Source organism: Electrophorus electricus, chromosome 10 (assembly GCF_041902795.1).
Source record: "Electrophorus electricus isolate QZ-2024a chromosome 10, ASM4190279v1, whole genome shotgun sequence".
In the NCBI taxonomy this organism is placed as follows: Eukaryota; Metazoa; Chordata; class Actinopteri; order Gymnotiformes; family Gymnotidae; genus Electrophorus; species Electrophorus electricus.
The window spans coordinates 23,110,003-23,125,454 of NC_137506.1; the positions used below are offsets into that span (position 1 = coordinate 23,110,003).

Sequence of the window (15,452 nt, forward strand, 5' to 3'; positions counted from 1 at the left end):
TCTAGGTAAGCCATTGGACAACTCTACACAGCTGAATTTACCTCTAAATTCTTTACTCCTACCAGGTTTACCTGGTCAAGTGAACCTGGATGGTGCTGATTTACTAATCTCATCTGATATCAGAGCACCACCTGTGTCACTGAACTCTGTTGAACTCCAAGCAGAGTGCCCTTCATCTTCCTCCCTTCCACAAAGTGCTCCACAACCCAACATCTCAAAAGCCTCCAAGATTAAAAAAAATCATTAAACCAAATTTGCCCCATGCAGGCACGAGTATGAGTTCAACAAGTCCACCAAAGCGTAGTGCTGGACAAGAGACAGCCATGAAGCCAGCCATAGCGTCTCTCGCAGGGACTGCTAGATCAGTATCCATGTCCAGAAGGCCACAGCCCCCTGTTAAGCCCAGATCACAGAAGCCTCCATCAGCAGCAACGTCTTATAAGAGCCACAGTCCTTCACAGCAGGTGCCAGGTGACAAGAAGGAAGCTCCTAGTGCTGAAATTCAGCCGTCAGCTTTCCTGAGCCAAGGCCACTCACTGAGTTCCTCTAGGTCTGACGAGAGTGTGGCCCCTGGAACGTTGACCTCTGATGAGTCAGAGCAGAACAGAAATAGAAGGGTATGGAAGAAAAAGAGAAGGCAGCTGAGTTATGCAAAACAGGATCAACACACATCCTCAGGGAAACACAGCCCGAAGAGTCCCACTGGCAGCTTGGCCACCAGCAGCATCCGGAGTTTGAAGTCTGTCACCGATCTGCTAGAGGAAGCAAGAGACATTGCAGCAGAAGGAGCACAGGAGGCTGGTCAGCAGAGGGCGCCACAACAAACAGAGATAATGAGGAGTGAAAGCAAGTGCATGGCAAATGAGATCAGTCTCGAGAGAGAGAGGCAGGGCGAAACTAGTGCAATCTGCATCTCTGAAAATAGGATCAAAAAGCTGATGAATAGACAATTAATGGATCTTTACATTTCCAATGAGCAGGTGAGCTATATATAGATATAGATAAACATAAAAAACATTTTCTGTATATGTACAACACTTACCACCCACTTTATTCTTTATTAGGAGAATCTACATTTCTCCATCACTCACAAGCCACTTTATTAGGTACACCTGTCTGGTAGATGCATTTTATAGGTTTGTAGTTATACACTAGCTGCATATCTGTTAGCATGCACAACTTGTCAGTTACCCCCTGCCCAACTACTGGTCAGTTTATCTCAGTATTACCGCTGACATAGTAGTGACATGGTAGCGGGTGTTGTGGTGCTGTGAGTGTGTCAGGCATGGCAGTGGCATTGCTATCTTGAGAGTTGTCTGTCACTCTAAAACTCCATTGATTCAGGATGCTAAAACCAGTTGTGCATGGCAAAAGGGAGGCCATAGACTTATTGTATATCTAGAAGATGTACAATGGCCCTTCTGATGTAATGTAGACTATGTGGTATCCATTCTCTAGCCTTTAATCAGTAGTCAGTTGGAAGGATATTTTTGTGTGGCAGGCAACTATCTTTTTAACTATAAAAAGATTGCAACAGAAGAGTGTATCTGTTCACCTGTTCAGAATAACCTCAATTTGAGGTTCCTATACTATGAATTACCCTGCCACTCAATAATATCAATTCACATCATACTTACTATATATTACCAATAATTGTTTACTGCTGTGCTATATCTTGATGAGAATAAAAGTAATTCAGATAGAATAATTATGTTTTTCAAGGTCTTAAATCAGAAGGACATCCTTGCAAAGCCATCTGACATCACAGAGAGGAAGGTGGCCTCAGGACCTATAAGTAATCTACCTGTTTCTTCAGGAACCTGTAAGATCAAGGTGACAGTCTCACACACTGTGGGAGTAAATCCCCAGGGATTATCCAGGGATTATCCAGGGATTATCCTCCTAGGCACATCCATAATATGCTGCTGAAAGTTTATTTGTTGCATTTAAATAACTGAACACAGGCACTTGTATCATACTTGCCCTCTTATATCAGTCACCTTCTTATATTTAACACTGTTCAACCTAGAATTTCACCCATTATACAAGCCATATGTTTCTTGGTGTCTTTTTATCTTTGAAGGTGACCAATGCGGATGTACTTGAGGCTCGAGGTGGTAGTTTCACACTAATCCAGAGACCTCGAAGAGTGATTCAGCAAGCCAGAGGCATCCATGGCCTGACCCTCCTTGCTACTTGGACACCTAACACAAAGTATACCTCAGATGGAGGCTATTTTAGAGATTTTCCTATCTATTGCACCTCACATATTTCAGTAATCAATGTCTTGTTGTTCTGCTTTCTAAAATGTTTTTCATTTTATTGCCTGTTTTGCCAGCATAACCTGACTGAGTAGCATAAACTGACTGAGTAGCTGACTGAGTAGCACCAGTAGATTGGTGAATCTTCCTGGTTCTTTCTCACTTGTCATGTGGCAAGTTCATATTCCGAACTCTTCACCTTTCTATCAGTGACTCCATCTCCTTACACGCCTCTCCACCAACCGGTCGCCCAGGATGGCCTCTGGCTCAGGGACAGACTAGATTTTTCAGTTCTGTGGGTGTTTGAGTGAATGAGCAGGCTGTCATCAGCTCCCATTTAGACCTGTTTAAGTGGGTGGTGACATAGTGGGTAATTAGCCCTCCCCTCCACCCCTCTGCCATGTGATGGGTCCTCTTGGAGCCTGCTCGCCCCCTCAGATCTCCTCCTCTCCTCTCTTGTACCCTCTCTGCTCACACGCACGATTTACTGTCTGTAAGTGTGGAGCTGGCCTCATGCCACTACTCCTGCCAAAAACAGACAAACAGAACAAATGTAATTTAATTACCAGCTTCTTCCAGGTGGGATAGCAGTGAAAAGTTTCTTTTGGAAGCAGTTGAAAGGCAGATGACAGCAGCCTGCTTGTGGGGTAGATGGATGGTGAAAGGTGTCCTTCACAGTTTAAGAATGCGTCCTATCAGAGGAGGTGGGACCAATGACTCTGGCGTGACCTTCAAGGGCTGTCACAGAGGCTTGCTCGTGCCAGAGAGAGAGGGTGATAAATCTGGCCTGACAGGCCGCAATGTACTGCTGTTCGCGGAGCTGCGGGAAGGAGGGCCCATCATGGCCTCTCTCCTGCCTGCGGTAGAACTAGCCCAATCCCCCTGCCAAACACACACAAACTGTAAAATAAAGTGTAAATAGACTGATAAATCAACTAAACCTCCTGTTCGACTAAAACCCCCCCCATCAACTAAACCTCCTGTTTGACTAAAACCCCCCCATCAACTAAACCTCCTGTTTGACTAAACCCCTCCCCCATCAACTAAACCTGCTGTTCCACAGCATCAGTGACAAAGATTTAAAGTCATGTACATTTTTAAAAACATTTTCCATATGCTATTACATGCCTTGTGCCTTTAAAACTACACATTAATGACATTTGTGGAAATGCTATCCAAGAATATTTCTTTTCCTGTAGCTGTTGTGTCTTTCACAGTTCAAAAGAGTACAAAACCATCCACCATCTCTGTACCACTCCTGCATCTCACATCCTGCCTGTGGAACTGCAGCTCGCCTCTCGAGTGTACCATGCTCAGGACATGCTCATGGCAACTCCACAGTTTCACCAGCAGAGGGCAGAATTTAGACACCTGGCTGCCCACTTTGACGCACACAGGTGGCAAACCTGTCATCCTTTCCTCTCCTTAGTTATTACTAAAGCAGAAGCAGAAACCAGTACACTCTTAGTGTAACACTCTTAGTGTAACACAGAAACCAGTAACACTCTTAGTACTGTGTATTCCTCCTGTAGGTATGACAGATTATGGTCCGATCTGCTCTGTGTTGGTTTTGTGTGTTGTAGTGTGGTGTGTGAAGGCATTCCTGTAGAGAGTGTTGGAGATACAGACCAGACAGGTGGGGTCCAGCACCTTCCTGCACAAACTGCAGATGTTCTGGCAGACTGGCAGAGGATTGCAGAATACTATGTGGAAAAGCCCAGGATGATGATGTGTGGACAGGCAGTAAGACAAGCATCTCTCATGAAAACATGACCCCAACTAGAGTATACTAATTAAATTAAATAAGCCGAACGAATAGGCAAAGTAATAAGGCCTGACTTTTTTTCAGTGAACTCCATGTATTTCAGTTCCAGGCAAACTATGGCAACTATTCTAAAGTGATCAAAAGAAAATGGAGCAAGAGATCATTAGTGTTTGTTGGAGTCTTTCCTGTGGTGTTGATATTAGGCCACCAGGAGGCGCCAGACACAAATGTAACTTCACACTGATTGTAAGCCTGTGGAATGCCACACAAAAAAGATACACAAACATCAAGATATTGGCAGACTTTTAAAAACTGATGTAATACAATTATTTGATTAATTTATAGTAGAGATTATTTATTTTTAATGTATGCAAAAAAATGTACACGCAAGAACACGCCATTACCATTATACCATAATCCATAAAAATGGAAGTCAACGGATTTTGTGACATTGTAGGTAGTTTTGTTTTTTTATTTGTATTTATGATGAAGGAAAGAGATTTCAATGGTAAGACCAAATTTTGATTGTGTACTATGATTTATGTCGATAACAATAAGGAATGAAACAAAAGGATGAAAGAATTGTAGTGTTGGATGGCGCTTCTCATAATACGTTGTAATGATAGATTGTAGCGAGGCTCTGCAGACAGTGTTGATTTTTTTCCACATTATACACGAGTTTCACCCAGCCCTTGTCTTACAATGTATTCAAAAGCTAGAGCCTTTAATGTTCAGTTATTTTTTATGGGTTTTTTAGTAACTACTTCATAGGGGCCAGTCTGTCTATCCTTGCGTGTGAGCCTTGCCCCACAACCTCTGTTCCTCTTTCCAGAGGCGGTTTCTCCTAGTTTGACATGTGCTGCCATCATTCCTGACAGGGTTCCCCAAGAAAAGAGATTCCCCAAGTTAAAAGATTTTTGATGTTGCTGTTGCTGACATTCGCAGTTAAAACCGCTCTCATTCAAAACCAGTCTAACTTAGTTAAATATGCTATATTATGTGTTATAAATATTTTTACAGCAAAATATATTTGTAGTTAATCTAAAAATAAATAAGAATAAATGCTTGTGGATAGGCACCACAGGAACTTTACGCTGAATTATAAATTATACGGGAATACATGGAAGCATAAGTTTATAAAGAATTATAAATTACCACCAGACAGACATCTTGTTTTGGAAATATGTTGATCTATCCTTGTCTTTGTTTTTTTGTTCCTTAATTCCACAGGCCACATTGTGTGACAATCAACTGAGAATGTTCTGGAACCCAGCTCCTCCTAAATTCCATTGTGCTCTATGTGGTATAAAAGACAAGCTCTTTCCCAAATACCAGGTACTGTTGCGTTGTGTCTTTAAAGTCAGCAGATGGACCTGTATTTCCCTGCCAGTCCAGTGGGACTCTGAGCAGCAGTGCTTACTGCAGAGATTACAGTACAACCCCACCCCCATCTGCTCTCTGGTGTTAGAACGTACTCTCTAAACTCTTGTTATTCCACAGGGAACAGCATATTGTAGCTTTTTTGGTCTGTAGTTTAAAACCAAAGCATTGCATATTTTTGCTTTACCCAGTGATCTCACGGGAGGCAGACGGCAGAAGGCTGTACATGTAGGAAGGTATTTGAGAGTATAGTGTAGATTTAGGCCTTTCAGTTGGATTTCAGGCCTTTGCTGAAATGGTCCCTCAAGTGGTATTATTTTGTTATTTTGACACTACTTTAAAAATGAGGAATAATCTAACTTCATGAAATCTCCTATGCCATAAATTGTGGCTTTAACTGAAACTAAGGCTGAAATTAATCTAGTACATTATGTGATTTCCCTCTACAAGGTTTCTGCAACATTGTGTCTTTAGGTCAGCCCTCCAGATCCAGGCAGTGAGAATCTGCTGAAAGGCCTGCAGGGTGTGATACAGTCAATCAGTGATCAGATGGAGGTGAAAACCCATCCCGCTGCGGTCAGTGAATTTACATGGTACACCTTGAAAAACACTGATAGCTGTTCTTCTGTAGTTCCTCATAGAAGATACACTTAATTACATATATACACTTAATTAGAAACACCTCGTAGGTGTACAGTTAGAGATTATTTCCCATCTGTTTCCAAGCACTGTAAACCTTCCTCCAACTCTTCCGCAGTGGTTAGTGTTTAACTACATCACTGCTAGTAGGATATTGGACTGTATATTTTTAGGTGATAGCAGTGGTAGTGACGTGTGTAAAAATAAAAACTCCACCAGTGCTGTTTCTGATACACTTATACCTGCACAGCACCTATGACCGTGGCCCTACCATGTTGGTATCACCACTTTGTTGAGAATCGTCCACCATCCAAATAATATGCAGTCAGCAGTGTTCCTGCTATCAGAAACCATCTGATCATGAACAGGGTAGAGGGTAGCACAACACAGTGTCCAAAGTAACAAATGTGCTACAGTTATGAACTGTACAGCAAAGTGCTTCTGTGTGTCATGCTTTCCTCCTGTGGTATCGTGGTTCCCATGGTACTGTGCGCCATGTGGTTTTGTTTTTGTTTTGTCTTCATTTGTTTCCACCACTTGTCTCGTGTTTGGTTGATCTCCATCCCTTAGGAGTTTCACCTGTGTCTTGTTTGCCCATTTATTTATACCCTGCATTGCCCTGTTCAGTTTGTCAGTCTTTGTAACTTCCACTGTTTGTTGAACTTTCCACTTTGTGCTTCCTTCATGTGTTTTGATTACCTTTGTGTTTTGTAACATTCTCCTTGTGTTTGTTATTAAGCTTGTTCCCATGTTTTTCTTTATGTCTTTGTTTTTGGTCGAAATTTGTATTCTCTTTTTTAGACAAGAGCAGGATTTTCTGTATTTATGTGCAAGCTTTTAGAGTTAATGACTTGTGACCCATATTCAGTGCTTGTCTTCTTCCCCTGGAAAAGGTTCTGTCCAGAAAGCACAAGTCTCTGATGGACCTGAGAGCAGAGGAACTGGTGTCACAGTCTTCACAGCAGATCTGCCCCGACCAGCAGGTCCTACTGCCATTTCTCCTAAATTGGAATAGAGAAAGTGAATGTATTTAAGAGCTGACACAGACATTGATGTCTCATTCTATTTGCAGACCTCTGTATTATAGTACAAAGGAGGCAACTTCATGCTATATTAGTCTTGTCTTGATAATGTCAGACTGCTAAGATACCTTTAATGATTAAGAGTTATTGTGTTATTATCTTAAATTATTATGTTTTTATGTTTATATATATATATATATATATATATATATATATATATATATATATATATATATATATATATATATATATATATATATATATATATATATAAAACCACTGTTAAAAAGATTAACATAAATTAATTCACACAATATATAACAATAATAATTTAAGATTATAACACAATAACTAGTACCTTTTATCTAAAGCTATCTAAGTATCTAAAGCGAAATATAATAGATATTAAAGCTAACAGATCGTTATTTTCTATTTGTGCATACAGGTGGACTTTTGACGCATGTCATAAATCTTACATCATTAGAAAGTTGCTATACATGTGTGCTTTCCCCTTATCTGTGGGCAGGGACAGGTTTGCAGGTTAAATAATCATCATTAACACAAGCACTGGGCTGAACTCCTTATACTCTGTATATTTTCCCTCAGCCTTGCCTGTGGCGCCCCCTGTCTGCCCCGCAGCCAAGCTCACACACCGAGTCATCTGTGAGGCTGCAGTCAGACTTCACGGTTCTCACTAGGGAGCTGGAGTGTGTTGGACGTCAGGGTCAGCAGCAGCTCTCCCTCTGCACTCAGCCGGGCTCCCTGCCCAGGGTCAGCCAGGCCCATCCTCAACAAGGCCAAGGCAAGCCTAGAGAGCAGTGTGACCAGGGTCCTGGCAGGAGCACAACACAGCCCCACAGGACCAAAGGCAGGAGGGTCCCAGCCAAGCCTGCAAGGGGCAGCAGACTCTCACAGCCCAAACGCATCAGCAGGCTCAGCTGTGCTAAGATGGCATACGTTTATAAGAAATTGAAGGAGCTTCCACGGACTCTTTCCAGGTTATACTAAATGTCAGATTATCATGTTAAAATAATTACAGTTGAATCAGTGAAACTGAATTTACCTGAATTGTGAGGTTACATGGAATTCTTTTCTCAGATTGAGCCTAATCTAAACAGATATTATATCATAAGAAATTACAATGGAGAAACAAAGCAATTGTACACACCTTTTATAAAAAACAGACCACTATTAGTCTTTGTAATAATAGACTTATGTTTGGTTTTGTCTAAATAATTTGGTAGGTATTTCTCCATGCTTGTGTGTAATGTCACATTTAAAAGAAGTACATTTCTGTGTCCAAATAGGAGCGAGTCTCTGTGCCATTTGCCGTGGAAGCCCAGCATGTGTGCGGAGTGTCCTATTCCTCTCCGCTGCTCCAGTCTGCCCATTCTGCTGGAGCAGGGTGGTGTTCCTGACATGCTCCCACCCCAAGAGTGTTTCCCATACATCCAGAACATCTGGGCAGATGAGGTCTTTCCGTGGCCGGAGGACATCAGCACCAGGAGGGACCAGGAAGCTAGAAAAACCTGCCCAGATTCCAGTGAGAAGCAGAAGAAACAACCTTGGAAGGTTGAGGTCCAGGTGGAGAATATAGTGGATCTCTCAGACACGCTGGATGCGGGTCTCACCACCGCAGACCTGGAGAAGGAGGTGGCCAGGCTCACCCAGGCTATGGCTGAGTGTGGGCGGAACAGCCCCTTCCACCTGTGCCGCAGAGGAGCGCTGTACAAAAAACTCGGCCATCTCAGCCTAGCCCTCGAGGATCTCAATGCTGTAAGCCCTGCCCCGTCTACCATAGTTTACCATAGTTTTCCTTGAAAAGTCCTAATCTACGGATATGACCTTCTAGTACATCCAGTTTGCCCCGTGTCAAGTGATCGATCTGTTGTGCTTGTGTAAAAGGCCATCTCCCTGGAGCCTCGTTTACTAGATGCCTACTGGCACAGACACAGCATCTACCTGCTGAGAAACGTCCCCGATAGCGCTCTCCCTGATCTGAGCTTCATCATCAGGCACAACCCTAAGCATGCAGGTGGACTTCAGGGCTCATTTCTGCCTTGACTTTCTTTGTTCCCTCAATAGTAAAAAATACACACATTCAATAATGAGTTACAACAAGATCCATTTTTCTTATAATGAACCTGTGATATTGGCAGGAAATAAATCAAGTATGTGTGAGATAAACCTGGCATGTGTGATGCCCACATCTTTTGGAACTGTGCATTCAGATGCGTTTAAGTCAAGAGCCGAGATCTACAGAATGAGGGGAGAGACCACTCTGGCCATAATCAACTACACACAGGCCATCAAGAACAACCCGGATAATGCTGAAAACTACTTTAAAAGAGCTGAGATGTATACCAAGAGAAATGAGGCCGTTTTGGCCATGGAGGATTATGCTAAGGTAAGCCTTGTTCAAAATAGTTTATAAAACAGGTGTTATACGACCAGACTTGCATCCACCAAAAGCAACAGGTCCACTTGGGCTTGTCAGAGCAGTGAGCAGACATTATCACTTATTAAATGTGTCTCGCTTTGGTATGTGCAGGCTGCTGACTCTAATTGCTGCTCTCACCGATACTGCTTACACATCATTTAACACATGTCTGCATCTCTGACACATTCATATCTGACTTGCAGACTTTTGCCATTGACCCTACGAGGACAGATGCCCTGATGACCCATGGCATATACCACTTCCACGGCCATGCCTGGAGGGTTGCCCTGGAAGACTTCTCCCTCCTGCTGGTACAGGAGCCTGCCAACAGCACAGCCAGGTGCTCTCCGTTGCCCTGTACTGGATTCTCTTTATTTGTGTTATCACAAGCACCTCATAACATGCTAAAAATGTGTTCAAGCTAATGTTGAAAATAATGCAGAAACATGTGGTTTTAGTTTTAGTTTAATCAATAATACAAGCATCTTGCCATCTTAAATATGAAATATGTCATTTAACGAGTTCTTTGTTAATTTTTTAATCATTATAATCATATTATAATATTTTTATAATACAAATATATATTTATATTTTTTAAATTTTGATTATTAATGTTTTAATTTTGTTTATTAATGGTTATTAGTTAGGTCATAAACACCTTGAAATATTTAGTAAGTAGTCAATAAGTAGTTAAGTAATATAAATAAAAAGTCACAGTGACCTGTTGACCTATACAATGTGTATTTCTTTCATACGTTAATGTAGGCCAGGTTATCATTTATCATATCATTCAATGTTAGTATATCATTAGCATAAACACAACAGTTTCCTTTTTTGTTTTTCTTTTTAGGTTTTGTTTCGTAAGAATTTATGACCTCATTAATAACCATTAATAAACTGAATAAGATTTGCGTCTCAATAATACCTTGTGTGTTATTGTAAAGTGGTACTTTATTATTGTTGTTTTTGTTTTATTCTGAATTTTGAAGGACATATAGAGGAAGGATCTTTACCAAGCTTGGTCGATATCAGGATGCCATTGAGGAGTTTTCCCTGGCTGTGCACTTGAATCCCAGGGACTGGCTGGCTTTTTACCACCGTGGCTGTGTGCTGAGAAAGATAAGGCCAGCTATGGCCATAAGAGACCTTAGTACTTCGGGTACGCACGCACTCACACACACATGCACACGCGCACGCACACACACACACACACACACACACACACACACCAGTTTGATTTTAGGTCGCTGTGACCCTCAGTCTTTTTTGACAATTTTTGTCTTTGTTGGTTTGTTTTTTGTTATTACTACTGTCACATGTGGCTCGCCAGAAGGTGTGTAATTTTAGTCAAGGTCATATAAGGACATATAAGGTCATAACCTTCAGTCCTTATGTGACCAAATGAAGGCCCTTCAGTCCTTATATGACATAAGTTTGAGGCCTGTAATATTTGTCGAGGTCATGTGAGATGTTAATAGCCCTTTTAATTCTGCATTCTTGTTTGTGTCTGTCATGTTTAATATATGGCTTGAGTAGGGACCTTATGCAATCAGTCTGCTACGTGCTATGCTATGCTGTTCAGAAGTGACAGTGAAAGTATCAGCTGTTAATCTTTAGGGACCATGTGTCTTGTAAAATTTGGCAGGACTTTGTGGAGTGTAATCTCAATTTCATAACTAGCATGTGTGTGCTATGTGTGTGTGTGTGTGTCTGTCTGTCTGTGTGTCTGTGTGTGTGCTCCAGTGCTTATTAATGATAGTTCAGAGAATGTGAGAGCGTTCCTTCACCGCGGCCTGCTCTACTCAGATCTCCAGCAGTGGCAGCAGGCCTTGGCTGACTTTGAAGCTGTGATCCATATGGACAGGTGACATGCTCTTCCTCCTCTGTGTGAAAGCACAGGGTCTCATATCCTTTTGTTCAAACACAGTAAATCCAGACTGAAATGAATAAATGTTCAGTGATGTTTCAGTGTATGTTTTTTTTAAATGCTTAAAAAATGTTTTATTTAAGGTAGCTGGGAGTCATTTTGCTCGGTTTAAATGAGATGCTCTTAATCCAGCATTTCACTGTTTTGTTGCTTTGAAATTACAGGACTATCACTGTGGCCCATATCAACCTGGGGCTAATATACATGCTGAAGATGGACCAGAATTATGATGCCATTGAAATGTTCAGCAATGCTTTAAAGGTGGAACCCACATACATAAGAGGCTATATATGCCGGGCCAGAGCTTATCACAATGTAAGGAAGTGTCCTGTCAAACACTGAGTTATTGGCTTCCTAACGAATACCATGGGAACTATCTAGTAGCTCAGTACCCAGTGCTATGAGATTATACATTCGAACTGTGTAGTGCATAATGCACCATTGAACTGTCTGATGCCATTTAAAAAACAGTTGAATAATCTGGAGAAAGGACTGAAGGACTTGACTAGAGCCATACACATGAGGCCAGATGACCAACAGCTGCATATTATGAGGTATTTTTTATAACAAGAGTATCCATCCTTGTGTTCACATCTCTAGAAGTTTTGTTCAGTCCCCAAAGAATATCACATGTGACTGACATCCATATCCACATGAAAACTTTGATTAGGTGCAAAAGAAGTAGAAAAGAAGACCTTTTCTTTCTTTATGTAGAGGGAAGTACTTGTGTGATATGGAGAAGTTTGATCTGGCAAAGTCCTGTATTCTGTATGCAGCAGAGATGAACAAAGGTATGGATTTTACTGCATATGCCATCCTTAGTCAACACTAAAGAAATAGTGCACCTCAAAACCAAACAACTCAATGATTACTCTGATTACAGAATACCGTGCTTTGACAAAACTCAGGGTAAATAGGCTTGTCAGTCAGGGTCCATAGGTAACTGCCCAGTGCGGCATGTCCGCTGTGTGTCTGCAGCTCTGGGCTTGTCCCTGGTCCAGCAGGCGGTAGTCCAGTCTTTCCTGCGGAACGATGCCAAGGCCATGGAGTGTCTCCAGGTGGCTGCCAGGACCCACCACTCCCCTTCCATCTTCATCCTATTAGGAAAGACCCAGATGAAGGCGCACAGGTTCATGGTATGTTTGAAGCCTTCCAAAGGCATCCTGTTTGTTGTATTGGCAAGCCAAAATCTAGTCCATTTAAATGGTGCACAAAATATGTCTGCATCCATAATTCTACGATTTGTTACTGTTGTGTAAGACCTCTTGTTAATAAATGTAGTTAATTACTTCAAAATATTGTGATTTTGCTTTCAATGTGTTATACACTGAGAACAGCACAGTGCCAGACAACATTAAAAGAAAAATATGTAAAACCAGGTACAAAATGTAATACCCAGTCCTTTGTTATGTCTACAGGAAGCAGTGGAGAGTTTCAGAACAGCTATTTCACTCCTGAGTCCCAAAGAAATGAGTCTCTGTGATGGTCCAGGAGCCTCTGATCTCTTCTACCTCACTGGCGTATGCTACATGGCTCAGGTGATGCGGTATATATATATATAATACCCTGAAGCTCCCAGGCTCTGGTAGAGGACTAGAGCTTGAAGGAGAAAGGCCGCTTGGAGGAGGTTGTCTGGAGAATTATTATTTTTTTAATAATATGCTCACAGTGGATACATTCATACATATATACTCTCCACCAGGGCGAAGAGCATGTGCTGCCTCAGGCTCTGGATGCATTTAGTACAGCATTGAGGATCAACCCTGACCATGCTGACGCCTTTCACCAGAGAGGCCTGTGTCGTCTGCGCCTACAGCAGCCAAAGAACATGCAGGACTTCAACAGAGCCCTCCAAATCAACCCTGACGCCTACCAGGTCACTTCAACATGTGGCCTGTATTCTGTCTCATAACTCCACCAGATCACTGGGATCAGGATACAGGATGCTTGTTCTTGTTTTGTATGCATAAGTATGCAAAGCAAGCATACATATACTGTATGTTCCACACTGTCACTTAAGAGACAAAATTTTGATTTGTTTTTAATTGCTTGCATGACCTTCACAAGGCTATGACATTCATAACAGCAACTGGCGCGAAACAGTTAGTCACTCAGTGGTAGTTCAGTGGTGCAAGGGACAGTTGAAGTGTGCAGGGGACAATCAAAGTAAATATTCACACAAATATTAAATATTCACTCAATAGTTTTATATTCTTTTTCCTATTAAACTTCAGACTCCTCCCTCTGGTCTGCAGTGTATTTCTTTACCATGTATATAATAAGCCCCTTTTCCACTAAGAAGGACCCATGATCTCAAATAGTCAGTTATTTTTCGCATTAAATAAGACAATGAACATATTTTGTACTAGTTCATTATTTCTTGAACAGCATGATGAGTATCATGGCACTTGTGCTATAATCATCTCATGGTACTTTTTTCAATCATATAGAAACTGCCTTTGGATTCCTGTTGGTGGCTCTTCATTTTTCATGAGATGATATGCATAAAAACATGTATAGTCATCATGATCTTCTATTGACACCTTTTAAATAAGTTGTGGCATATTCATTAAGTCTTTTATAAACAATTGATGTAAACAAAAGTGTTTTCCGTGCTTTCCTGGTATTAGGTGTATCTAAGCCGTGCTGCTTTGTATGGGGCTAATGGGCGATATTCGAAGGCAATTCTCAACTGTAATGAAGCTATAAGGATCCAGCCAAAGAGTGTCAGGGCCTACTTATACAGAGGAGCTCTCAAAATCTATTTAAAGGTAACAGTCATATTTAAAGTCATATATGTTCAGCCTTTGAATAATTATATATTTGAATACTTTTTCTATTATACATGTAAAGTGTTGATACCAGTTAATCATTTGGCCTAATATTTTAGAATGAGTTTTGTAATGAATGTGTATTTAGAGGTTTACCTTTTTTCAGGTGTACAAGGAGGCAGTGAAGGATTTGACCATGGCCATCAAAATTGATGCCGCCTGTTCCTTAGCATACTATAACCGAGGAGTGTGTTACCAACAGCTGCGGGAGTACGAACTGGTGATGTCTTGCTCCTCTACTCCATTCTTTCACAATCCATTCAGGCCTGCTTTTCTCCATTGTTGCATTTGAAGCCATTTGTGTATTTTGAGGCCATTTGCGGTCTTCCTCACTAATGCTGTTTGATATTCTGCTTTTTCAAGGCTCTCCGAGACTACAGCATAGTACTGCTGCTTCCCAGTCAGAAAGAGACTGACCTTAAAGTGCTAATAAACCGTGCTCTTGTCTATGCGGAGCTTAATGACCATTACAGCACCCTGCAGGTAGGCAGTTCAGCTTAGGTCTAACATGTTTGCAGTGTTAGTTTTCAGGCTTCAGAGATTCTTCTTAGTGTTATTACCACTATTACCAGTAGATCAGGTTTTTCTGTGGTGCCCTTTGTCAGTACTGGAGCGGTGAATGTGGATATCATTTGGGTTAAAGATGAAAAGCTGAAAACCAGGCAAGGAAGTAAAAATATCACTTTTTAGTTTTCTGGCCACATATCTTTAATAGTTTTCTTATTGGCACCAAAAATTGCAGGAGGCAGGTAAAAGGAAGGTTGAATTTAGTTCTATAACATTTAGTTCAATGACCGGAATGGTAAATTGATTTTTTCCTGTTTTTAAATGAAGGACTTGAAAGCTGCTTCAAAGAAACAGCCAGAAGATGCAGTTATGTACCATGCCCTGGGAGTCTATTACCACAGGTCCGCACTGCTCTACCCCCTCCATAGTCTATTACCACAGATCTGCACTCTCCTACCCTTTTCATAGTGTATCACCACAGATCTGCACTCTCCTACCCTTTTCATAGTGTATCACCACAGATCTGCACTCTCCTACCCTTTTCATAGTGTATCACCACAGATCTGCACTCTCCTACCCTTTTCACAGTGTATCACCACAGATCTGCACTCTCCTATCCTCTCCATAGTCTATTATCACAGGTCTGGACTCTCTTACATCCTTCACAGTCTGTTACCACA

The 15,452-nt window shown here is 41.4% G+C and overlaps 1 protein-coding gene across 5 annotated transcripts in view; it reads left to right on the plus strand.

Annotated features, from left to right (window-relative positions):
- Positions 1 to 15,452, plus strand: part of ttc6 (tetratricopeptide repeat domain 6) — a 31,480-nt gene that overhangs the window by 8,201 nt on the left and 7,827 nt on the right. For all 5 annotated transcript variants that reach the window (XM_035532612.2, XM_081721381.1, XM_081721380.1 and 2 more), the window contains exons 2-26: positions 66 to 980; positions 1,723 to 1,833; positions 2,084 to 2,214; positions 3,479 to 3,658; positions 3,845 to 4,004; positions 5,257 to 5,361; positions 5,881 to 5,982; positions 6,939 to 7,028; positions 7,674 to 8,065; positions 8,375 to 8,843; positions 8,973 to 9,102; positions 9,299 to 9,474; positions 9,711 to 9,847; positions 10,497 to 10,666; positions 11,251 to 11,371; positions 11,599 to 11,749; positions 11,906 to 11,988; positions 12,149 to 12,225; positions 12,413 to 12,570; positions 12,853 to 12,972; positions 13,137 to 13,310; positions 14,065 to 14,205; positions 14,372 to 14,485; positions 14,629 to 14,748; positions 15,100 to 15,173. In XM_035532612.2, coding sequence (XP_035388505.2) covers positions 276 to 980; positions 1,723 to 1,833; positions 2,084 to 2,214; positions 3,479 to 3,658; positions 3,845 to 4,004; positions 5,257 to 5,361; positions 5,881 to 5,982; positions 6,939 to 7,028; positions 7,674 to 8,065; positions 8,375 to 8,843; positions 8,973 to 9,102; positions 9,299 to 9,474; positions 9,711 to 9,847; positions 10,497 to 10,666; positions 11,251 to 11,371; positions 11,599 to 11,749; positions 11,906 to 11,988; positions 12,149 to 12,225; positions 12,413 to 12,570; positions 12,853 to 12,972; positions 13,137 to 13,310; positions 14,065 to 14,205; positions 14,372 to 14,485; positions 14,629 to 14,748; positions 15,100 to 15,173 — 4,391 coding nt within the window. In that variant the 5' untranslated portion in view covers positions 66 to 275. The remainder of the gene's footprint in view (positions 1 to 65; positions 981 to 1,722; positions 1,834 to 2,083; positions 2,215 to 3,478; positions 3,659 to 3,844; positions 4,005 to 5,256; positions 5,362 to 5,880; positions 5,983 to 6,938; positions 7,029 to 7,673; positions 8,066 to 8,374; positions 8,844 to 8,972; positions 9,103 to 9,298; positions 9,475 to 9,710; positions 9,848 to 10,496; positions 10,667 to 11,250; positions 11,372 to 11,598; positions 11,750 to 11,905; positions 11,989 to 12,148; positions 12,226 to 12,412; positions 12,571 to 12,852; positions 12,973 to 13,136; positions 13,311 to 14,064; positions 14,206 to 14,371; positions 14,486 to 14,628; positions 14,749 to 15,099; positions 15,174 to 15,452) is intronic.